General features: G+C 56.7%; 1 protein-coding gene across 5 annotated transcripts in view; it reads right to left on the bottom strand.

The window, feature by feature from the left end:
* AGRN (agrin) overlaps positions 1-23,586 on the bottom strand; it is a 111,538-nt gene that overhangs the window by 58,233 nt on the left and 29,719 nt on the right. For 2 of the 5 annotated variants that reach the window (XM_051637155.1, XM_051637154.1), the window contains exon 3: positions 11,855-11,875. The exons of 2 other annotated variants lie outside the window; for them this stretch is intronic. In XM_051637155.1, coding sequence (XP_051493115.1) covers positions 11,855-11,875 — 21 coding nt within the window. Of the gene's footprint in view, positions 1-1,051; positions 1,684-11,854; positions 11,876-23,586 lie in introns of those variants that run through there. One more of the 5 variants, XM_051637157.1, reaches the window with a different exon arrangement.

Here is a 23,586-nt window from a genome sequence, read left to right on the forward strand (position 1 = left end):
CTCTGCCTTTGGATAACCCCTGATTAAGCAGGGAGGTGAGAAGAGTTCCACTTGGGCAACTCCCTGCACAGACCCTGCCACCCTGAGCAGGAAACACCCTCAAGTCAGGGTCAAACTGTGCTCTGCTCACTATTAAGTGATGTGACCAGGGCAGCAGAGCCAGGCTGTGGCAGAGGCCACACCACTCCTTACTGGCCAGGGTCTGGGCCCTGCTCCGACCAGTCCTTTTTAAATGCATTTGTGTGTTTTACAGTTCTACACAGGTTTTTTTCTAGCCACGTACACACCAGGGGAAGCAGAGCACCCCACAGCTGGGCTGGGGGATTCACCTGCCCTCTAAAGGTTTTCCTCACAGCAGGTGCTTGGCACTTCCCAGCACCAAGGAGGTCAAAGACCTCGCTGTACCATGGAGCCCAGGCACTGGGAGGTTGAGCATCCATGCAAGAATGAGACAACAGAGCACAGTGCCTCGAGCAGCTGGTAATATATGGATGCACCCACACCCAGGAATACAATCTATGCAGCCACACCAGGGATCAGATCAACAGTCTAACCTCAGGGAAAAACTCCTCTGGCTTGCCCCAGCCCTCTGCTGGCTCCTCAGTGTGAGAGAGCACAGAGAGCAGGGGATCCTGGAGCAGCCTAGGAGGCACATCTCCCGGCAACGCTTATAGTGGAAGGACCCCAAGAGGTCAGCACTTTGCAACAGGGGAGCAGCAGAAGCCCCTGGCCAGGGCAGGACTCACAGCAGCCCACCTCCTGCCCCTCACCTGCCACACTGCCAAGACCCCTGCCTCCTGAGCGGACCAACCACACCCCCCCAGCAGCATCCCCCACACTCAGACTCAAGCAGCAGATCAGGAGACAAAAGTATTGGGGGGGAGGGGAGGAAACAACACGACTCCTCCTGAACTCCCCAGCTTCTCCCCAGGCAGCAGCAGGTGAACAACAACCACTTGGGCACAGGGTGAAGCCCCCCGCGCCAGAGCCCGGCACGACGCTGACCTGACCCCCCCCCCCGCCTCTCCCTCCGCCTGCCCAGGACACCTACAGTTGTTGAGGAAGAGCAGCACAGCAAATCCCAGCGTCGAGGTGGCCAGGAGGATGAGGCAGATGTTGCACGGGATCATGAAGTACCGCACCACCAGGGAGACCTTGTGCTGGTAGAGCCGGTCCCGCTCCAAAGCCCCCGGCGCCATGGGGTGCTGGCAAGCTGTCATGCTGGGCCCTCGTGCTGCGGGCCAAAGCTCAACCCATCCGAGGCAAAGCAGCCACAAAGCTCACATCGATCCCTCTTTCCCCCCCCCCCCCTACACACACTTCTCGGTCGTCTTCAGCAGCCACAAGACTCTAAAGTTTTCCCAGAGGTTCCCATGTCCCGCTGGCGGGAGGGCAGGGCGGGCTGGGGGCACCTTCAGGGGCAAGAGTTTGTCCCCACAGCTGCCATCTCAAGAGGCACACGGGGTCAGGTCCCAGCCCGCCCCCCAAAAGGAACCAACACAGCCTCCCAGCCCGGGAGGTATCAATCCACCGCACCTGCTCGCAGAAAACAAACTAAACCCCCCCAGGCAAAAGCGCTGCCGAGAGCTCGAGTTCTGCAGCCGAGCCCGCCGGGACGGGCAGGGTGAGGGTGAGGAGGGTGAGGGTGAGGAAGGTGAGGCTGAGGGTGAGGAAGGTGAGGGTGAGGAGGGTGAGGGCTGCCGCGGGAGCCGGGCACTGCAGCGGGGCTGGGACCCAGCCGGCACACGGGGTGCCCGCATGGGATGATCACGCCTCCGGAGCTCCGCAGCCTCGGCGCTGGCCGTGTCCTCCCGCTGCGGCTGGAAGAGGTCTCGGCTCCCCGCTCAGGCTCCAGCCCTCTTCAGGGATGCTAAAGCTTCCTCCGGCGCCCACGAGTCTCCTCCAGCTACCGGGCGGACACTTCCACACTCACTGGTTTCCGGGGCAGGCGGGAACAGCCGGGGGGGAGGTTTGGGGGGTGCTGCTCAGTTACCCCCAAACCTCGGCGGAGGGCAGGCGCTGCCCCTGCCCCGCTGAGCTGCCCTTCACTGCCGCTCCGCGTCCATCCCCGCTCGGCTCCGCTCTCCTCCGGGGCAGCCGATGCTCGGCTCGCTTCCCCTCCTCAGCCCTGCCGGGCTGCAGCCCCCCGGCACCCTCCCGCCCCTCGGCTGAGCAGCACGGGGGGCTTCTTCCTCCGCCCAAGCCAGCGAGCAGGCGGAGAGCAGCGCTGCCCAGCGCCGGGGCGGCGGCCGGGGCCGGCCGGCTCCCCTGCTCACGCCGCTGGGACATGCCAGCCCTTCCCGGAGAGGTGCCAGCTCCCCGGCATGGAGAGGGAGCCGGAGAGGGGGATGCAGACCGAAATCCCAGCGCCCGAGGTTGGCGGGGAAAGGGGCCGCGGAGCATCAGACAACAGAGCAAGCCGTAAAAAAAAAAAAAAAAAACAACAAACAAACCAAACCAAACCACCCAGCCCCGGCAACCGCCGGAGCGCCCGCCCCACGCCCCCGAGATTCCCCGCCCGCCCCCTCGGGGGGAGCAGCCGGCCCCGGCCCCCCCTTCTCCACCGGCCCCGACCCCCCTTCTCCACCGGCCCCGGCCCCCCCTTCTCCACCGGCCCCACAGCTCGACCCCTGGCAAACCAGGAGCCCCTCCCGGGCGGCCAACAAAGCGGGGGGGGGGGGGGGAAAAGGCGAAGAGGAAAGGGGGGCGAAGAGGAGGGGCGAGAGGGGCGGCGGCGCAGACAAAGAGCAGGAGGCGGCGGCGGGGTCGTGCTGCCCCCCGGGACCCCCGGCGAGGGGGACGGGACCAGCCCCCGCCCAACCCCGGGGTGGAAACCCCTCTCCCCGCCTGCCCATTCGCCCACGGGAGATGCTGAGAGGCGGAGAAAAACCCTCCCGCCTCTTCCCTCCCCCCCCCCCAGCATCCCCGAGACCCCCAGGCGCGGCAGCGGAGCCACGGCAGGAGCACGAGCAGCCCCTAGTTACTATTTCCTAGGATACCTCGTGATATTATTTCTTGCCTTCTGCCCAGCCCAACGAGCCCCCCCCCCAGCCAGCAGGGGAGCGGGACCAGGCTGTGGCCACAGGGACCCAGCTGGGTGCTCTGGGTCCCAGCACACAGCTGGAACAGGGCAGGAGAGCACAGAGGGGGGAGAAGTGGTGCTGGGACACAGGCATGGTCAAGCTGTGCTGCTGCTTCCCTGGCTGCTCCTACCCTTGGAAAGCAAGAAGCCTCTGGTCACTACTTGCCTTGGGCCAGCAAGGACAGGAAAGCTGCCAAGAGGAAAGCTGGGCTGAAAGCCAGAGGGAGGTCAGGGCCAAGATTTCTGGAGTGAAGGTCCAGCCAACGGGGCAAGGGCAAGCAGCAGAACACTCCCAAAGGCAGCAATTCCTGGTGCCCACGAGACAAGCTCAGGCTCCCAGGGTCTCCACAGCACTGCTCCAGGCTTGAAGCCCCACCTCACCCCTGAAATAACACACAGCTCCTGGCAAGCTGCTTCCTTGCCCACGGTACCACACATCTAGACCTGCCACCTCCTTTCTAAGGCACCGTGGTCCTTAGCAAACAGGCTGAGCTCTTCCTCACCGAGGAGGAAGAACAAAACCCTGTGAGAGGAAGAGGTTACAGAGCAACTTGAACACAAGTCTGGGCTGGCTCTGCAGTTTCAGAAGCTGGTTTCTTGTCCAAGCCATGGGAGACAAGACCCTTGTGGCCCCCACTGTGCCCTGGTGCTGCAGAAGGGCTGGCTGTACCCTGCTGTGCCATGTGCAAGGCAAGGAAGGAGTCCTGGGGAGGTGCCCAGCTGGCTGGACAGTAGCATTCCCACACCCACTCTCCTCCAAACAGCAACAACAACTTGAGATGAGAGAATACTCTCAAAACAGGAGAATAACCCTCACTGGCAGTACATCCCCCTTCCAGCCCTGCCCCTCCTTCTCTCCCTCACCTTGGCAATTCACCTGGAGCCCGAGGGACACAAACATTGAAGCTGAATCCACCCACTCTCCCCTCCAGCAGGGAGATGCAGAGGAGACTGGGTGGTCCTTTAGCAGGGCATCTCATGCACCACAAGTCATTGCAGGGTCTCCTTGTGGGATTGGCACAAGCTGCCCTACAGCCACACCACAAATCCACGCTGCCCCTCCCTGCTGGGAACACCCTGGGTGACCCAGCACCACCTGCCAAGAGCAGCACAGGGAAGAAGAAAAATGGAGAAAGGAGGAAAGAAATCCAAGTCGCATCCCAGACCTTGCTCCTCTTTAAACCTCCATCGCTCCCTCCTCTCCCCAGGGACTTGCAGAACATGATCCCAGCTTGCTGCATCCTCATCACCCTGCCAGAGGAGAAGCCCCATGAGCAGGGTGCCTGATGGCATCACGTCCCAGCAGTAAGGCAGATGGGCAGGCACCCCAGGAGCCGCTCTCCTCCCAACACACACAAGGGCTGTGAAAAGCCCCTGAGAGCCCAAGTGCTGTGAGGGCTCAGCAGGAAACACTGCCAAGCCATCTGTCCCAAACAGAACCCTGCTGGGAACCCATCTCAGGAGCCCCCTCACAAGCCTGGTCCTGCACCCTTCCACTCTTCCCTGGGACACAGATGCCTAGTGCCTTCACCAGGGTGCTGGTGCTGGCCCAGCAGCATCCCTTTCCCCTCCTGAGCTGCTCCACACCACCCCGGGTGTGGCTCCAAAGCCATGCTCCTCTGGCAATCCCAGCACACGTGGGCTAAGGCCAAAGGCTTGGCCTGGAATAAAGAAAGAAAAAAATCCCCAAAGGGAGGGGAGGACATTTGCATCCTCCCGTGTGCATGTTTACACATGCAAATCAGCCCCAGCACAGCCCTCCCTTTCTTCCCAGGTCTGCACGGACTCTGTCCCCTACAGCCATTTTGGGGGCCACTTTTAGGGGCAGCACTGCCTCAGATCTGAACAGCCTTTGTGTCCTGGAGGAGGCAGGTTCCAACTCCAGCGTGGGCAGATCAGCTCCTCACCCTCTTGGGAAAGACAAAACACTCGCACCTTTGCTCCTTGGGAGTCTTTCAGTGAGGCTTTACAATCAGAAGAACCATTTGCACTGGGGAGACATCACACTTGCTGCAGCACACAGGGACAGCCAGTGCCCCTCCTGCTCCCTCTGCCAACTGTGCCCACCCCACACCCTCATCCCTTCCCTTCACACTTCTGACACCAGCACACGAAGGACGAGGCAGGCAAACACAGCGAGACCTGCCCAGGTGAAAGAGCACATCCACACCACCTTTGGCTCCAATGTCGTGGCTCAGAAGTCAGACAAGCTGGCCAGCAAGCCCAGCAGCACTGAACACACACCACCAGCTCCAGGCTGGAGTGGGAAGAGGTGGCTGTGCATGAGCCCAATGTACCCAAGACACGAGGACAGCTCACTCCCCAGTCCTCCAGCCCTGGGCAGAGAGGACTCCTCCCTCCAACCACCATTAGCATCCCTGCTCTGAGCAGCTGATGGCATTCCTCCCTGTCCTCCTCAGGACTGGGAGCACCCTGGCTAAGGCTGCAGGTGTCCAGAGGAGGACCAGCCTCAGCAGGGTGGGTGAGGCAGAAAGCCACCACATCTGCCAGGAAAGAAGAGGGAGGGACAGGGGACAGCAGGCCAGGTCAGCACCCTCAGCCACAGCTGCTACACCACTACTAAAGGCAAGGAAACATTATCTTTGAGTTCATCCGTGCTCCCTCCTGCCCAGTTTTCGATGCATTAAGGGCTCCATGTGGTCAGCAGCCAGTTTAAAGCCTGGTGCTGGTAATGGGTTTATTTCTGTGCTTTCACAGTGAGGATGTCACAGCTGCTGCTGAAATGCAGCAGACAGGCAGCAGGGCTGGGTGCAGCTGGTGGGGCCAAGCATGGCAGGACAGCAGTTTTATCCTTTTGCTTTTGAAGAAAGAAGGAGACACGTCCTCCATCCCAGGACCTGGGCAGGCTCTGGGTTATCAGCCCTGGGAGCAGCACAACCTGTGCCTGCTGCCCTGCACCCACGTCCCCACATGGAGGGGGCTCATCAGCATCTTCTGGGACCCTGCACCCTCCAGCCACCAGTTACTTGGGAAGAGATAACACCAGCAGGAGACAGCAGCTTAATTTCCTTCACGTCCCCATTTCTGCCTGCCAGATAGCAGCCTGAGGCACCAAAAACCAGTGCTGCTTTGGGATGTGACTGGCAGCTGCCAATCTCTCCCTCCTCACCGAGCTAGAGACCCTGCAGAAGCTCCCAGCTCCTGCTGAGTCCCCACCTGGCTCCCTTCTCCCTAATCCTGTTTGGCAGGGAGCTAATTGGGATTTATCTGACAGCACCCAGTGCCTGGAGAGCCATTTTGAGCTTCCTCCAGGGAGGGGGAAGAGGATGCAGCCTGCAGAAGGCATTTGCACATTCTCCCTTCCCCATCCCCTCCTGCAGTTTCACAGGCTAATTACCAGCATTACAGAGAAAGAAGCAGGAGGGGGAGAAAGTGGGGATTTTAATTATTTCATTTAACACTTGGCAGGACCCAGCTTGACTCCTGCTGAGCCACGCTTGGAAATAAAGAGCTTTTAAACCCTTTCAATGGGAGACTGGGGAGTGGGTGCAGGAGATGGGGCTGGGGCAGCCAGCCCCCAGGCTAGGGTGGCTGGGAGCAGAAAGGGGTGTTAATTCACATTGTTCCTCATAAACAGCCCTGCCAGACAGTGCTGGACCAGGGATGCCTGGCTGCTTCTTCTGAAGAGGGGGGGTTCCCCCCACTTCTTGGCTTTAAACAGTTCCCTGCCAGGAGACACTGGACTAAGCAGGTGTCATCCAGGCACACTTAGGGACCCCCAAGCAGGGAGTGCTGGAGCAGGCCACACGTGTGCCCCCTGGGGAATACAGGTCACCCAGTGCCACAGGCCCTGCTCCATGCTGGTGCTTTCCTGCAAGCCACAGCCTGTGCATGTGCTGCATTGCAACTGCAAGACACCCCCTCTGCCAACAGATGTTCCCCCACCCAAAGCCCACACCTCTCCCGCATGCAGCAGTGAAGGGGTTTTAGATGTCCCTGCCTCCCTCCTTAACATGGACAAACTAAAACAAGGTTTGCACATGGAATGTGATGTCCAGACCAAAGTACAGGACTGATGCCCAAAAGCTGGCACCCAGCAGCTAAGGGGAGGGAGGTGATGCATCTTGGTGCTAAGCCACACAGCTCCCTGCTGCTCAGCCAAGGAGCCCAAGCCCTCTGTGCCCAGCCCTGCCACCCTCTGCCTTTGGAAAGGGGACCCCTGCCCCAGGGGGCTGCTCACACAAAGGGAACCCCTGCCGCAGGGAACCCCTGTTCCAGGGGGCTGCTCACACAAAGGGTTCCCCTGCCCCAGGGAACCCCTGTTCCAGGGGGCTGCTCACACAAAGGGTTCCCCTGCCGCAGGGAACCCCTGCCCCAGGGGGCTGCTCACACAGAGGGGACCCCTGCCCCAGGGGACCCCTGCCCCAGGGGGCTGCTCACACAAAGGGAACCCCTGTTCCAGGGGGCTGCTCACACAAAGGGAACCCCTGCCCCAGGGAACCTCTGCCCCAGGGGGCTGCTCACACAGAGGGGACCCCTGCCCCAGGGAACCCCTGTCCCAGGGGGCTGCTCACACAAAGGAACCCCTGTCCCGGGAGGCTGCTCACACAGAGGGGACCCCTGTTCCAGGGGGCTGCTCACACAAAGGGAACACCTGTCCCAGGGGGCTGCTCACACAGAGGGAACCCCTGTTCCAGGGGGCTGCTCACACAAAGGGAACCCCTGTTCCAGGGGGCTGCTCACACAAAGGGAACACCTGTCCCAGGGGGCTGCTCACACAGAGGGAACCCCTGTTCCAGGGGGCTGCTCACACAGAGGGAACCCCTGTCCCAGGGGGCTGCTCACACAAAGGGGACCCCTGCCCCAGGGGGCTGCTGACACAAGCTGCTGGGGTCCCACTGGCCCTCCTGGCCCTGACCCCTCGCTCCCTGCAAGCCCAGCTTGCAGGCTCCAGCTGAGGCAGCTGGGCTTGAAGCCACAGCCCAGTTTGGAGCCACAGCCCCAGAGGACTTGCCCAGACCAAGGCACCGCGCTGGGGACCTCACGCCCTCCTGCCTCCCGTGCTCTCCCGCTATTGCCAGGGTGCGGGGCCGGGGTGGGTGCAGCAGGGCAGCCCCTCGGCGGCTGCAGAGGGAGCAGAGGGGGCTGGAGCCGCAGCCCAGCCCGTCGGCAGGCTCACAGTGCCACCTGCCTGCTGCCGGGAACCCCAGCATCCCCCTGATGGAAGGGATGGTCTTAGAGCACCACCAGCGTGATGAGGAAGGGAAGCCTCTCCCTTGCTGGGGGAAGAAGAGACCTTTCCAACACCTCAGTTTGCTCTCGACTTATATTGTGGCTGCTGTGTCCCTGAGATGGAGGAGGCCATGAGAGGGGCTGGAGCAGCTCTGCTCTGGAGACAGGCTGGGAGAGTTGGGGTGTTCAGCCTGGAGAAGAGAAGGCTCCAGGGAGACCTTAGAGCAGCTTCCAGTGCCTGGAGGGGCTCCAGGAAAGCTGGGGAGGGACTTTTTACAAGGACAGGGAGTGATGGGACAAAAGGGCTTTAAACTGTAAGAAGGGGCATTTAGGTTAGAACTAGATGGTCTTTCAGGTCCCTTCCAACCCAAACCATTCTCTAAGTCTACAAACTGCCTCCACCAGAGCCTTCCCTGACTATTGGAGAGCAAATCTTCAGCCTTTCTGTGTGCTGACTGAGTTGGCTGAGCTGTAGGACATCACTTCTGCCAACCCTCTTCCAAACACACACCAGTTGCTTTGCAAGCTGATGCAAACTTGTTCATCTGCAAGGGGGAGCGAGGACAGGCTGGTGCTGCAGGGTTCCTTGAGGTTATGATAACATGGTGAGGGTACAAACAGGAAAAAAATAACCCAGTAGAAAACAAATGATGAAACAAACCTACAGCACATTTCTGGAGCAAAGACCTAGCAGGCTAAAATTAGCATGTATCCCTGGCACTCCAGATACCCTCCCACTGGGAAAGCAGCTGTCACCAGAGTGCTTCCAGACACTGCCACCCTTCAGCAGGAGGGCTGGGGATATGCCTCATCCTGGGATCTGCCCAGAGGAGCAGTGCTGGATGGAGCTGGGGTGCTGCCAGTAACCTCACCTTCCTAAAACCAGATCAGCAGAGCCCAACTAGCGCGCAAACGCATCGCACCAGGGAGAACCAGGCATGCAGAGGGCATGAAAGCAGAGGTACCTCACCTCAATTCCTACCCACCCAGCCCAGGTGGCAGTGGGGTGATGCAGGAATGGAAAGGAAGTCCCCTGTGCAAAGGTGAGACATCCCAACAGCAGCAGCATCCCCCTCTGCCAGCAGCTGTGCAAGGAGCTGCAGGCAGAGGGAGCGCTGGGAGCCACAGTCATGAGAAGTCCTGCCAGAGCTGCTCTAGGGAAAGGAGCTGAACCATCTCACAGCTCCTGGCCACCTGATCCCACCCCAGGTTCCACAGGGGAGCACCAACGTGTCCCCTCTTCAGCTGGACCCTCAGGCTGCTCCTTTCCCTGGGCCAGGAGCCGCGTCACACCAGCCAAGTGCCCTCACTGCACCTCTCCCAAGGGACCATCCAGCCACACCAGCTGGGAAACCCCTCTGTGTCCTCAAAGAATTGTTTTAGCTGGAAAAGACCTTTAAGATTATCAAGCCCAACCACTAACCCAGCACTGCCAAAGCCAGCACTAACCCATGTCCTTCAGCACCTCATTTACATGGCTCTGAAATCCCTCCAGGGCTGGTGACCCCATCACTGCCCTGGGCAGTCTGAGCCAGGGCCTGACAACCCTTCCAGGAAAGAAAATACCTGATCTAAAATAATAATTTAGAAATAATTATAAAGTATATAAGATACTTTAATATTATATGATAAATACATATATAATAATTATAAATAATTGTAAAAATAATAGTATCATATAAAAAATATCCAATCTAATCCCCCTGGTACAAATTGAGGCTGTTTCCTCTTGTCCTGTCATTTCTTTCCTGGGAGAAGAGACCAGCCCCCCTGGCTCCAACCTCCTCCCAGGCAGCTGCAGAGCCAGCAGGTCTCCCCTCACCTCCTGGTCTCCAGGCTGGACACCCCCAGCTCCCTCAGCTGCTCCTGCTCAGACTTGTGCTCCAGCCCCTTCCCCAGCTCTGGACACGCTCCAGCCCCTCAGTGTCTTGGTCGTGCTCAGAGATCAGTGCTGAGAGGCCCAGGGAGTCTCAGCCAGCAGAGGATGCTGTTGGCTTGGATAACTTCTCCCTCCTTGCTTCTCCTGGATCCCGAGAGAGGCCCAGAGTCCAGGCCAGGAGAGGAAGGCTTTCAATTCAACTTTTATGTCCCCCTACTCCCTCTCTAGTGCCTTTGCAGCAAGGGCACATTTCCAAGCAAACCCTCAGCCCTCCCCTCCCCATCCACACAATACAGGCTATATGTTACACAGAATGAGGGGCACAGACCAGGGAGCAAACAGCAGCAGCAGCTTTAAGCAGCTCAGCAGCCACAGCTGGGCAGTCCTGGGGTAACTAACTCCCTTTTCCTGGGCTCAGAGGGTTTGACACAGTCAGCCACGGCACCCAGACCAAGGCCAGCGAGCTGCCCCAGCTCCATCCCACCCCACAGCCCCCCCAAACCCACCTGGTTACCCAGTGACAGGGTCAGCAGTGCACCTACAGGTCTGGAGGTGAGCACAGTGTGGGCAGAGGAGCAGCCCCAAAGCCAAAGCTGGCCATCCAAGCAGGGCACACCTGCCTGTCCATGGCAAACGTGGACCTGGGACCTTGAGCCACAGCAGGATGACTGCCCAGGCAGTGGCACATCCCACTTTTCCCATCCTTCACCCCACACCAGCTGTGCCACTGGCGGGTCCATTCCAAGGTCTGTGCAGGCAGGGGGAGGGTGAGGGATGAGCTGCCAGCCCAAACACATGCCAAGCACCTCCCTTACACACGCTCTGTCTCCATAGCCACCCCACAAAGGAGCCAGCCACCAGGCTCCCAGGATGCTGGGATTCCCAGTACCAGGAGTCAGAGGGAGGCAGGCACCCAGCCAGCCTGCACCCAGGGCCACCCTCAGCCACCCAGGGCTGCTCTGGCCAGCCCAGGCACACATCTGGTGTGTTTTCAGTGCCTGGGACTCACTGATCAAACAACTGCCCGTGCTGCTGGCAGCCAAGGAAGAGACCACCAACCACCACCATGGTGCAGGGCAGGTGAGGGGACCAGAGACACCTTGGGGACTTCGACCTGTGCCCACACGTCACTTGCTTTTGCTAGAAAGGTGCCCAGAAGAATTGGCTGTGGTGTGTTTGCCCTACACCTGCAGCTGGGGGGGGCAGAGCATCGATGCCAGCAGGCCAAGGTACAGCACATGCCACAGAACCCCCAGGCCAGCTCAACAGCCCAAACCTGTCCAGCCCAAATCTTACCTCCAGTATGAGGTGGGACAGTGCTCTCCCCCACCCTCCCCAGGAAGCTGGTGAAGGTGAGAGAGGCTGAGGATGGAGGCAGAGATGAGACAAGCAGTAGGAGAGAGGGGTCCTTAGATCACAGTTTGGCACCCCCAGGGCAAGGGCAACCCAATTGAGTGCAAGCAACAGCATCAGGCTGGGCAAGGCAGAGGGGAAAGCAGTTCTTCAAACTGTGATCTAAAAGCAATAGCTGCCTTTGAGGTGAGCACACATGGGGATGGTGTGTCTGGACCCACCTCCAGAAGGTTTCTATTGCTCCAGCACATTCTGGGTGGATGGAAGAATGACAAGGACTAGCCAGCGAGTCTGATGGTGGATGGAAAAAATGGGGTATTTTTTTTGCATGACACACCACCACTTACCAGCAAGAAGCTTCCTATGTTCTTTAGAAAGCAGGGAAGGGGGAGGAGAAAAAGGAGAGAACAAAACAGTTAGAAACAAGGAAACAGACAGCTAACCCAAAGCTTTCCTACCCCCCCCAAGCCCCCTCCACCAGTGATCCACCGGGGCAGCTTCTATCCACCTCATCCAGCCCTTGGAAAGGGCACCAGCTCCCAGGTTACCCCAGAGACTGGGTTGCTGGCCTTCTAAAGCCCATTGATTGAAACACGTTCTCATGGCACAACGGGCTCCCAAATCTGCAGCCAGCCAGCAAACAGCAGGACCCTGATGTCACTGCTGGTATCACACACTGCAACAGCCTGAACCGTGCGCAGCAACGCAAGGGAGAAACACACACAGAGCCCCAGAACACTGAATACCTGCCAAACAGCAGCAAAATTCCCATCAGGAACATCCCAGCACTGACCACTATCAGCCACACGTGCACACTGGATTAGATACCACAGTCAATTGGATCCATGGAAAAGCCTGCAAGGATGGCTGAAGGAGGTCCTGGAGAATCGAGTGCAGCCAAAGGCTCAGAACATGCATTAACTCTTGAACTTCACGGGTTGCTTCATCAGCAGCTGATTTTCTGGAACCAAACTCACAATTTGGAAGGGTTCAGGAGCTAAGCCTGGAGCTATCCACAGCCATGCCAGCTTCCCAAGACAGCTACCAAGGGTGAGATGTTTCCCATTGAGCATTTCCCTCGATACCTCCTATCCCAACGCATCACCTGGGCGGGAACGACTTTTGAAGTCTAGGAAACCAGAGCACAAGATGAAACAAGGTTCCCAACACACATGATGAAAGGGAAGGTCAACAGTTAAACAGCTGAGCATTTTAATAGTCGTTACTGAGAACAGCTTCTCTATCTGCAAGTGATCTGGGGCTGTGGAGAAGTCCTGTAACCATTATAGCCCTCATCCTAGATCCTGACGGAAACAGGGTCTGTGTCCCACCAGGACATGGGGCTCTCTGAGCATGAAACACAACACTTAACCCCCCTTTTCTATTTCTGTTCCACCCAGATGGCTCTGCCTCCTCACAGGACCAAGCTACTAGACAGTTAAAAGCAAGTTAAAAGCAGTGGTGCTCCTGGCTGGGCTCCCAAAGGCTGCTCCAAGAGGACAGACATGGGGCCCAAGGGAAGCATGGCCAGATGGGTGGGATGTAGGAGAGAGAGGTGGGTGACTTCCCAGGGAAAGGGAAAGTGCTGGGCCACACAGCAGAGGAAATGGAGGAGGAGGAAGGCAAGGATGCAGCTGGAGCAGAGCTCCTCACCCAGCAGCAGGGCTGAGGGGTGCTGAGGCCTCCCCCATGCTCCACATTCCTTGTCAGCAGCAGCTCCCACAAAGGGCCGTGGGACATGGGTTATGTGACCCTGTGAGGAGTCCTGACAGCTCCCCAGACCATGGGGGGAGACAACAAAGTGAGCATTGAGGGCTGGAGACGGCCCCATGCCAAGGAAGTGACGTGCAGCCTTCTCCACTGGCAGCCAGGAGCCCTCTCAGCCATGAGCTGTTGGGAGATGCAAGGGAAGAAAGGAAGAAGGGAAAAACAGCTTAAAAATATCCCAGAGCAGCACAGTTATTTTGGGATTTTAATTTATAAAAAGAGGAAGAAAAACAGAAAGGAAAGCCAAGCCCCCATGGCCAGCTCTGGTGCAGATGCAGCATCAGTGTCTGGCAGCAGGACTGCAGCATTCCCTGCTCTCCTTGGCTCCAAATTGTGTGGACTGCACATTCTCCATCACACCCTTTTGTCACCTGGTGGAAGAGATGGCACTGCTGGGGACCTGGACAGGATGGCCTGGGATTGCCAGAGGGCACGGGCCCCATCTCCCCTTACTCTGCTACTCCCGGGGAGCAGCAGGAGAGCCCCTCGCCAAGGCAGCACCTCCAAGAGCATGTTGTCAAGGAGAAAGGAAGGCAGGAGAGCAGCAGCAGCAACATGTTTGGGATGGCAGAATAGACTATTTTGCCAGTGTGGAAGGAGGGATCAAGGGCTTTTCCTGGGACAGCTGGATGTAGGAGCCCTGGGGACAAGGCGTGCTGGGTTGGGTCTCTACAAAGCTGGTTGCCCACCATGTGGGGGAAGCTCAGGTCCCAGCAAGAAACTGGGGCTGCGTGCTGGGGGGTGCAGTGCCACTGCCTGCCTGCTCAACAGCAGCTGGAGCTTTCACACTCAGGCACCAAGGCCTGATGTGCCCCAGGACTGGAAGAGCAGCTGCTGTGCGGTCCAGGCAAAACCAGAAGGAGCCAGACGGCGGCAGAGAGAAGATGAAGCTGCCCTGCCAAGACCCTGCAGAGCTGCCAACTGCAGTGCCACAGCCCTCAGGAAATGGGAACTGTAGCTTTGTAGCACCAGGGTAAGAGACACGAGTCCTGCTCCAGGTCCAAACGCCACCTGACTGCCTGGGCATCCCCAGCAGGGATAAGGGCTGGGTGGAGCAACGGGTCAGTGTGCCCTGGGAGGAGAATCCCAGAGGGGTTAAGGGATTGAGAGCCACCCACTGGGGCTGGCACTGCCACAGCAAGGCTCAACACTTAACCCTGTGGAGCCACAAGTGGCCTGTGACTCACTGAGCTCCTCGAGCCAGAGGCAGCCTGGACCTGCTGTGCTGCTCAGCAACAGGCACCCACCCACGCAGCCCTGCTCCAGCCCCCCAGCTCCTGCTGCTTCTCCCAAAGGCTCAAGAGATCCTGCCAGTCCAGCAGGGCACACACCTTCTCCCTCTCCTTTTGAGAACAAAAGTGCAATTGAGATGAGTAACCCCAGAGCCTGACCTGCCTTTCAACTCCACCAAATTTCACTCGGCTTTGGTTTTTTCCCTTCATTGTGCTGTGGCTTCAGGGAAGCAGCTGGTGACACCAAGAAGGGAAAACTAAGTTTATTTTACTATATATTCAATAAAGCAAAATAAAATAAGGAGAGTGGGAGGCTCTGTTCCAAGGTCAGGCACTTGACTGTGGAAAGTTTTCCTGGAAAGAAACAGGCTGGGAGCAGGGGAATACACCCAAACTTTGCAGAGGAGCAACACAGAGCAGGATGCTAGTGCCATGCCTGGGGAGTGGAGTCATGGCTGGAACAAAGCTGACCCACCACTCCAGAGGTCCCAGTGCATGCTTTTTGACTTACTTCTACCAGGGGCTGAGCTACCACGTCACAAGAAATGGTACTTCTGGGAAACCACATGTGACTTGGACAACTCACCCCACGCAGCTGCTGCAAGGCCAGACAACCTCCTCCTGAACAGCTCAGCTCCTGAGACACCAACACATACCCCAGACCATTTCTCTGCTGCTCAGGTCAGAAGAACTGACCAAGGCAAGCTGTCCTCTGGGAAAACCCTGCTTGGAGACCTCCACCTGAAGAGAAGGCCTTGTAAGCTACCCTTGCAGAAAGACAACCACTAAGCAAACAAACCCTGGGCTCTGCCCAGGAGTTCTCTTCTACGAGTCTTCCTTCCAAGCAGGAACCCACTGCATCCAGGGAAAGGCATGGGGATGGACAGTGCCCACCTGCACCTTCTTGCTGTCAGATGACAGTGCACCCAAGGGAGAGAGCTGGACCACCTGCAGAGCCAGAGGAGCCAAGCCCCAAGGAGCCAGGAGGGAACCCTGATGAATCCCAGGAATCCAATGCTACCATGTTTTCTTTGCCCTCACCCTCACACCCCTGATAAGCCTGCCAGTGAGATCCAGGTTGGACTGTCTCATTCCCAAGGAAACAAGCCAAGGGTTCCCACGCCACCTTCCCACTGGCTCCCCACACAAAAGCAACACACATTTCCTGCAATCCCTCTCTCCCTGACCCTCCCTACTGTTTCTCTGCATCCTGCTCCAAGGCCACACTCTGCACTGAGATAACAAGGCACTTGGCTGCCAAAACCAGCAGCCAGAGGGGTCCAGGACACACACAAATCTGCCTTCAAACAGAGACCTGATCCCAGTGGTCAGAATCTGGAGCTCAAGCCCCGTGGCTCAGGCTTACCAGAGCCATCCAAGGCCAGTGTGGGATCCCTGGAAGAGCTTGAAGGCTGGGAATCAAGTTCCCACTGAAAGCCAGGGGCACACGGGCAACCTCCTGCCAGCTGGACAGGTTGAGAGCTCAGTCCTGCAGTGCTGGAGAGAAGGGGCTGGGGAAGCTCAGAATACCCAATTTCCACCATCTTACCAGGAAATCCCTGTAGAAAAAAAATAAACCCAAGCAATCACACACTAAACAAGAAGATTTCTCCATTTTCTCTGCAGTTGGCACTTCATTCCAAAACACTCTCAAGTCTGGGGCATCCAGCCGTCCCCGCTCGTCTAAATTACACACTAATTAAACACATTACAGTCGCTCTCAAAAAAACATATCAATCAATTGGCATGTGATCAGCCTCCAATAATTGCTGCTGCTGCAATTCAGCCTCCCTGGAGAGATGCAATTTTGTGTGCTAATTATTTAGGTTTGGCAAGGGAGAGAGATGGGAGCTACGGAGCAGCCCGACTGCCACCTTGGGAGGAGGGTTCTGCTGAAGGGGTTTTCCCACCTTCCTCCATTCCCAAGCTCTGAAGAACAGTCCCCAAAACACAGCCAGGATTGAAACCAGATGTGTAGGAAGCGTCTCATTAGCAGTAATTGCTTTGCAAGGATTTGAGGTTTCCCCTCTGTGCCACCACCAAACACACTTCTAAAAGAAGCTGCCCTGGGTTGGGTACTGGGATGCACTGGTTGGGGGGGGGGGGGAGGAAAAAACCCACAGGGCAGAGTCTTGACTACACTAACATTTTTATTGAAGCCAGGGAAAGTTTATTCAGCCTGAGCTGGCTGCAGGCATCATCCTGCAGAGTGGCAGAGGATCACTATGCCAGCAGATTAAGCTGAAAAAACTCAGCATCTCCAACCCTGTTTCTTGAGTGCAGCTCATCAGGGCCAAATGATTCGTGAAACAGTCTCATGATTAGCTCCCTTGCACCCTCCCTGCTTTCATAAGGGGGAAAACAGGCACGAGACACTGCAGGAACTCATCTCCTTCCCCACAACTAAAGGCTGATGAGAGGCTCTGGCAGGGACTGCAGAGCCTTCCCTCACCCAACCATCCCCGCTTGTAATTCTACCTGCAGAGTGATTTTCCTTGGATTACAGGGCTGAACCCAGAGGAAATCAAAGCTAAAGACACAAATAAGAACAGGTCAATCAGGTCCTTGCACAGAACTGCAAAGCTGCTTCTGTTCCCTGGAATAGGGAGACCCAAAACAAGGCAGGATGGCCATGAGCCACCCCAGGGACTGGATGAGATCCCAGACCCCTCTGCTCAGCCCTTGGTCCCTATGAGCCCCTGGGGCATCAAGAGCCACCATCTTCTCCTGCTGCACAAGTTCTCCTCATCAGGTGAGAACTTACCACCTACTCATTTATTAACTCATCTCTTTATTCTCATGCTGAATTGCAACTTCTTCAACACCCACCCTGCTGCCCTCCACGGCCAGGCTGACCTGAGCTGGCCTTGCTGCAAGGACCCGTGGCTTACTAGCCCAAGACAGAAAGCCTTGGGAAGCAGCACCTCGTGCTCCAAGCTCCCACCAGAATTACCCTGACACATCCCTCAGGGAGGGGTAGGAGCTACAGGGATACAAAGCTGGATGGGAGAGAGTGTCACCTGCCCCCCCACAGCGTGGTCACCAGCAGCTCGGTCACCTTGCTCTGAAGACACAGCAGCCCATGCACTAAGCAACTTCCCTGTCCCCACAACCAGGATAGCGTGAGGGACCACAGATCCAGCTGGGACATGCTCCCAGGAGGAGACCCTCACTATAGGACCATTCTTACCCCCATTTCCTTCTCCAGCCCCTACAAGACAAAGGCCCCAGTCTTTGCTAGACACTGCCTGTCCCAGCCACCCGCGGGGACAGGGCGGATTCGAATGTCAGAGGAGGGAGCAGGCACCATTATTTTTGGTGAGAGGAGCATAATTGAGAGCCTGCAAATCTCCCCGATTCCTTGGGCTCCTTTCTCAAGTCCCCTCAGCATGCCATGCCCCCTCTCCCCTCCCAGGGCCAGCAGAGCTCGGATGGCAGGCTCCGGGGCTAAGACAATAGCTGCTTATGTTCTAACCCAGCGCCGCTTTCTGGGAAGAGAGCCAGGCCTGGCAGCTCTCAGCAGCAGGGAATAAAAGGCATGTTTGTGCTAGGGAGCCCCTTCTGCACCAGTGGGGCACCCTCAAAGGGAGGCAAAGCACCAGCCTGCTGGGGAGCTGCCACACAACTGCCGGCGGGTGCTCTGGGCTTAGCGAGAGGAGAGCGGGCACGGCCACGGGACCAAGAGGGGACAGGGTGTGCAGGCAGCAGCAGGCAGGGCCCCGGGGCACAGGCAGGGCCCTGGGGCACAGGCAGGTGCACAGCAACTCCCCTCCAGGAGCTGAGAGAGCCAAGGCTGCAGACATGGGTGGGAATCACAGAATGACAGAGGTATTCGGGTTGGAAAAGAGCTTTAAAGATCATCGAGTCCAACCGTAACCTGACTGTACCAACCACCAACCCAACTCCACCCAATTCCAGTGCTGAAGCCCATGTCCCTCAGCACCACATCAATGTGTTTTTTTAAATGGAGGATGCTCTGCACCCTGGGGCTGCTGGAAGTGGGAGGCAGGGGCAGGGCAGAGCACAGACACAGCCCCTGCCAAGACCAAGCTGCGTTTCAGGAGGGTCTGTCCAAGCATGAAAGGGATCTCCCCTTGGCCCCAGCACAGGAAGCAGGCTGAGCAGCCAGCCTTGTGTTTTGCCAGCCATTCCCTGCTCCCAAGCCTGGGATCACAACCCCAGGGGATTCCCTTCACCACAGCGTGGCACTCTGCAGGAGGGATAACAAGAGGTGCCCTTTGCTCCTTCTAGAAGTCCCTGGAGAGGGTCCCACCCTCCAGGACCCAGGGCTGTCCTAGTGGTAGCCAAGCCCTGGCAGGAGCAGAGCAGACCCACCCCAGAGCCTGAACACAGTTCTGACACTTTCACACCTTGCCCACAGCTGGCAAAACCACACACTTGTCCCCTTCACCATCACAGCCACATCCGCAGGCTCTAGCCAGGGACACCCCGTCCCACCTGCTGCTACCAGAGGCACAGCATGGAACCAGTGAGGATAAAAGCACAGGGAACCTTCCCACAGTGGGAATTCTCTGGGTTGAGCAGCAAGTGCAGCAATCAGCCTGCAAGCCCCTCAGCTGCCCAGTGGGGACACTGTCCCTCACCTCCTTCCCAGCACAGCCCTTTGCCCCCCCATGCCCCAGGCAGTACATAAACCATTTTCTGACATCCTTCCTCCTCAGCACTGCTGTCAGATGCAATAACCAACACCAGTGTCTTTAAAATGTCCACGTTCCACTGCAGTGAAACAAAACACAAATCAATTAATCCTAAAAAAAAAAATAATATAAAGGGGGGTGGAAAAAAAAAAATCATCTAACTGGCCCCTTCTTCTCCTTTGTTTCTATGAAGCTTTAAAGTTGCTTTTCGACTGTCCTGAATAATTGAAGTTAACATGAAAATTTAAAGTCTTTCAAGATTCCATTAAAATTCATTCTCTTTCCCTTTGGAGAACTGTCTTTGCCAGAGTCCCATGTAGGGCAGACAGCACAAGCAGCTGCCTCCGTTCACAGCATCTAACTCTGTTCTCTCTGGCTAAAGAAAACTCCCTCTTAATTGTTTAAAGGAGACCCTGAAATAACATCCTTCACACTCCCTGTCAGCAGCCTACTAATCCCACTCCCACTGGATTCCACCACAAGTCCTGCACTTACCCCACCACCTTCCAAACCCATTGAAGCTCCACCACTTCCCTGCAGCTCCTCCTGCCCCAGCAGCAGCACAGCATGACAGCAGGCTCCTGTGCTGAGCCAGCAAGGCTTGACCTCCCCCTTTCCTGATGCTAGAAAACCTAAGACAAATGGCCATGTTTTTGAAAAGACATATTTTGAAATTGCAAGGCTCTGAGTTGTCTTTTAAAAGCCAACAAATGGGACCATCTGCAATGCAAGAGGGGTGACCCTCGGTTAAACCACCAGATAAGGCAACACACACAAGGGAAACAGAGCAGAAAAAAAAAAAATAAAGTGCTCTTAAAATGCTGCTGAGGCTATCAAACCCTCCTGGGCTTCTCTGGAGAGCTCTTTAGCAGTTGCTGGCCTTCCCCTGGCCCCTGCTTGCCCAGCCCAGCCATGCTCCAGAGCAGGTCAGGTTTCCCATTAAATCACAGCACCAGACTAGAGGCACTGCTGCCAATTAAGTGTTATAACCCTCAGCAAAGCTCTCCCAATTTACCCCACTTGACCAACTGACCCTGAAGATTTGCAACAGCCTCTATAAATCCTATTGATCTTCACCCAAGTCAAACCCACGTGGATTTTGTTTCCAGAAGGGAACTTATCAGGGAGTGAGGATGTTGTTCTCGCACTGACCTCACACTTTCCCCCTAAGCAGAAACTGATCCTTTTCTCCTCCTGGTAAAGGAACAAGCAGGCACTTCAGAACAAACATATGCTTTAAAAAGCCCTTCCAGCAGCCATAGTAGCACTGAGTGTTTGCTTCTCCACTTGCTCATTCTTGGAAAATCACTGCCTCTTCAGGTGCAAGGCAAGGCACGGCAGAAGCTGCCTCTCCTCTTGGGGTGCTCTCCTCTCAGAACATTCCCTCTTCCAAGAGGATGTAACAAGGACCAAGCTAAGCTGTCATGCTGAGCAGTCAGTGCCAAGGCCAAGGACTATGGCATTATTCCAGGCAAGGACACAGTACTCTGGTCCCCAGGGTGTTTCATCCCTGATCCACCAAGACAGGCCAGGTCCAGCACACCAGCAACTGAGAGAGAGCATCCAAAGCAGGACATCTGCCACTGCCACAAGGTTTTCTGGCCCAGCAGCTGCAGCAAACCATGAGATTTATAGTCCTTTTCAGGTACGTGATGTACTTAAAGGTCTGGGAAAATCTAACAGACAGATGCCAGGATGCAGAGCAGCCTCTAGCTGCAAAATGCTGCGAGCAAGCAAGGCTATTAGAAGGAATCATTAGCATGAAAGGGAACAGGCTGGGAGACAGCATGGAACAACAGCCCACAGCCAGGGAAAGCAGGAGCAGGGAGGCAGCAGCCAGGCATTCCAAGCAGACAAGTTTTGGGCCAGCAACAGAGGTCAGCAGAGCTGGCAGTGAGGTTCAGCCAAGGCCCAGCTGCCCACTCCACAGCCTTAGAGGTAAAAACAGGGCAAAAACCAAAACAAACTTCATTAAAACCTGCCTCCCCCCTACTCCTCTAAGCCACCATCCTGCTGGCAGTACAAAGTGAAAGCCTGAGAACATCCAAGGCACCAGCTCCCTTCAGCTTCAGGGTCCTGCAGCATCAGCATTTCCTCTTGCCTGCCCCTAACATGCTCTTCTGCAAAACTCAAAGGGATCTGCAGCATTTCTGCCTGCAGGAGGGCCAGGGAGACAAGCTGGGGTCTCTTCTGTGATCACAGAGCATTAGTGGCCCTAGCAGGAAGCTGAGAAGGCCAAGGTTTATTTTTTTTTATATGGGAGAAGAAAGGTTCAATCCACCTACAAGGGATGTCTGGTGTGGGAGTGCAGGAGCACCAAGAGAAGCCTGTCCCCTTTCCTGGGATGGAAGGCATCACTACCAACTCTAGCTGCTGGTGCAGAGAGACAGCAGAAAGACAAACCCCACTTCAAGGCATTCCCAGTATCCTTATCTCCACAATCCCTCCCCAGCCACCAGTGCCTGCTCAAGCAGTTGACACTCAGGCCCAGCCTATCCCACCCCTGCAAAACCGGTTTTATTCACTCTCCTCTAACAACAAGGAGAAAGGGGCAGAGGCAGCTTCTTTTGGGGACACAGGCTGACTGCTGGCTGGGCCAGAGACTGCCCAGGAACTGGCTGATCCCAGGAATCAGCCTCCCACGCACACATCCTCTGCTCCCTCCAAGCTGGAAGTTCCCATCACACAAGGCGTCCTTGTGTGTCCAGACCAACTGCATCCCAGCCTCCCCTGCCCCACTTCCAGTGGATAATATATAATATATATCCAGGAGATAAATGCTGTTCTTACCTAGTAATGAATAATCCAGAATCCACGTGGGAGGGGCCAGCACATGCAAAAAAAGAGAGTAAAAACAGTTGGTCAGACCAGAGTAAGCTCTGCCCCACTCCTCCCCAGCAGCCCAGGCTGGTTCTGCTGGCCGTGGAGAAAAGCTGGATGCAGGGAGAGGAAGGAAGCCAGCCCCCAGGACTGACTCCTCACCCCCCATTGAGAGGGCCCCCCACCCTGCTCTAGTTGCCCCCCCAGCAGGCTGCAGCCCCCCCAGAGCAGCCACGTGCTCAGCAGACCTGCAGAGCATCATCCCTCACCCACCCACCCCGACTCCAGAGAAACCCTCCAGGATGGAGGAGCTATTTCCAAGCGGACCACCCAGGACACGGAGCAGAATGCACACACAGGGAGGGTGGGGAGGAAGAAAGCAGCAACCAGGTTTATTTCCCTTCTGGCAACTCCCCTCACCCTCGATTTCCACAAAGCCTGCGAGCTCTCCGTGCCCACAGCAGCACCTGGCAGTGCAGCAGCCAGGGCAGGACAGGAGACCTTGAGAGAGAGAAAACAGCCAGAGGCCAGCAAGTGGGCTGAGTCTCCTGTCCTGGAGGTTCCAGGTCCATCTGTCTCACCTCACCACGTGCACCAGATACCCAGCAAAGGCTGCCAGGACCCCCAAAAGCTGCTGCGGTCAAGTCCATTATCAACCCTGCCTCTACAACCTCCCCATGTTGTCTCCCTTTTCTCCTCTGCCACAAGGGAATTACCCAAAAACTCCATGGGGAGAACACACAACTATCACAAGAGTCTTATTCTGCAAGAACCAGGTGGGCAGAGCTCAGGGGGCTTGAGGGAGCCAGTGAACCACCATCAGCTGGAGGAGCTGAAAGCAAGACACTCTCACTGGCCCACGCTGCACCAGGCTCATTTCCTAATAGCAGGTTTTAATCTCCTAATTGGGCTGCAGTGACATTCCCGGGACAGGGTTATGAGGCTGAAGTCACCTGGATGGCTCAGCCAAAGCTGGGCAAGAAGCCAGGGCTGGAAAAGCCCCGTCACCTCCACCAGCACTCAGGACAAGCCAGCCCTCTCACTCACCCTCCCCTACAGACAGAGGGGTTTAAAATAAATACATTGGGGGAGAAACCCTGGGGCAACAGGGGCTCACCTGAGACAAGCTAAGGATGTAAATGGCACAAGAAAGGTGTGCACCTGGTTGGTGGGAGCAGCTTGCTGGTGACACACAAGACCCCTTCCCCACCCAGTGCCAGTGTACAGGGCAACAGGAACAAACTGACAGAGAAGTGACAACAGAGGAGAACCTGAGCCTGCACCTGCCCCAGCCCTGATAATTCAGTATTGAACCCTGAGAAGTTCCCCTTGCCATGTCTTTTGGGTGCCTGCCCATCCCATAGAGATGTGGTGTGTCCCTGCTTTGCTTGGCTGAGAAGATGCCTGCAGAGGAGCAGGAGGAAACCACCGGGAAGGGGTTTGGGAGCAGGCAGGCAAGGGAAAGTGGAGTCACAGCATCACAGAATCGTTTGGGTTGGAAGGGACCTGAAAGATCATCCAGTTCCAACCCCCTGCATGGGCAGGGACACTTCCCAGCAGCCCAGGCTGCTCCAAGCCCCATCCAACCTGCCCTTCAACACT

This window comes from Apus apus, chromosome 20, assembly GCF_020740795.1.
Source record: "Apus apus isolate bApuApu2 chromosome 20, bApuApu2.pri.cur, whole genome shotgun sequence".
Classification (NCBI taxonomy): domain Eukaryota; kingdom Metazoa; phylum Chordata; class Aves; order Apodiformes; family Apodidae; genus Apus; species Apus apus.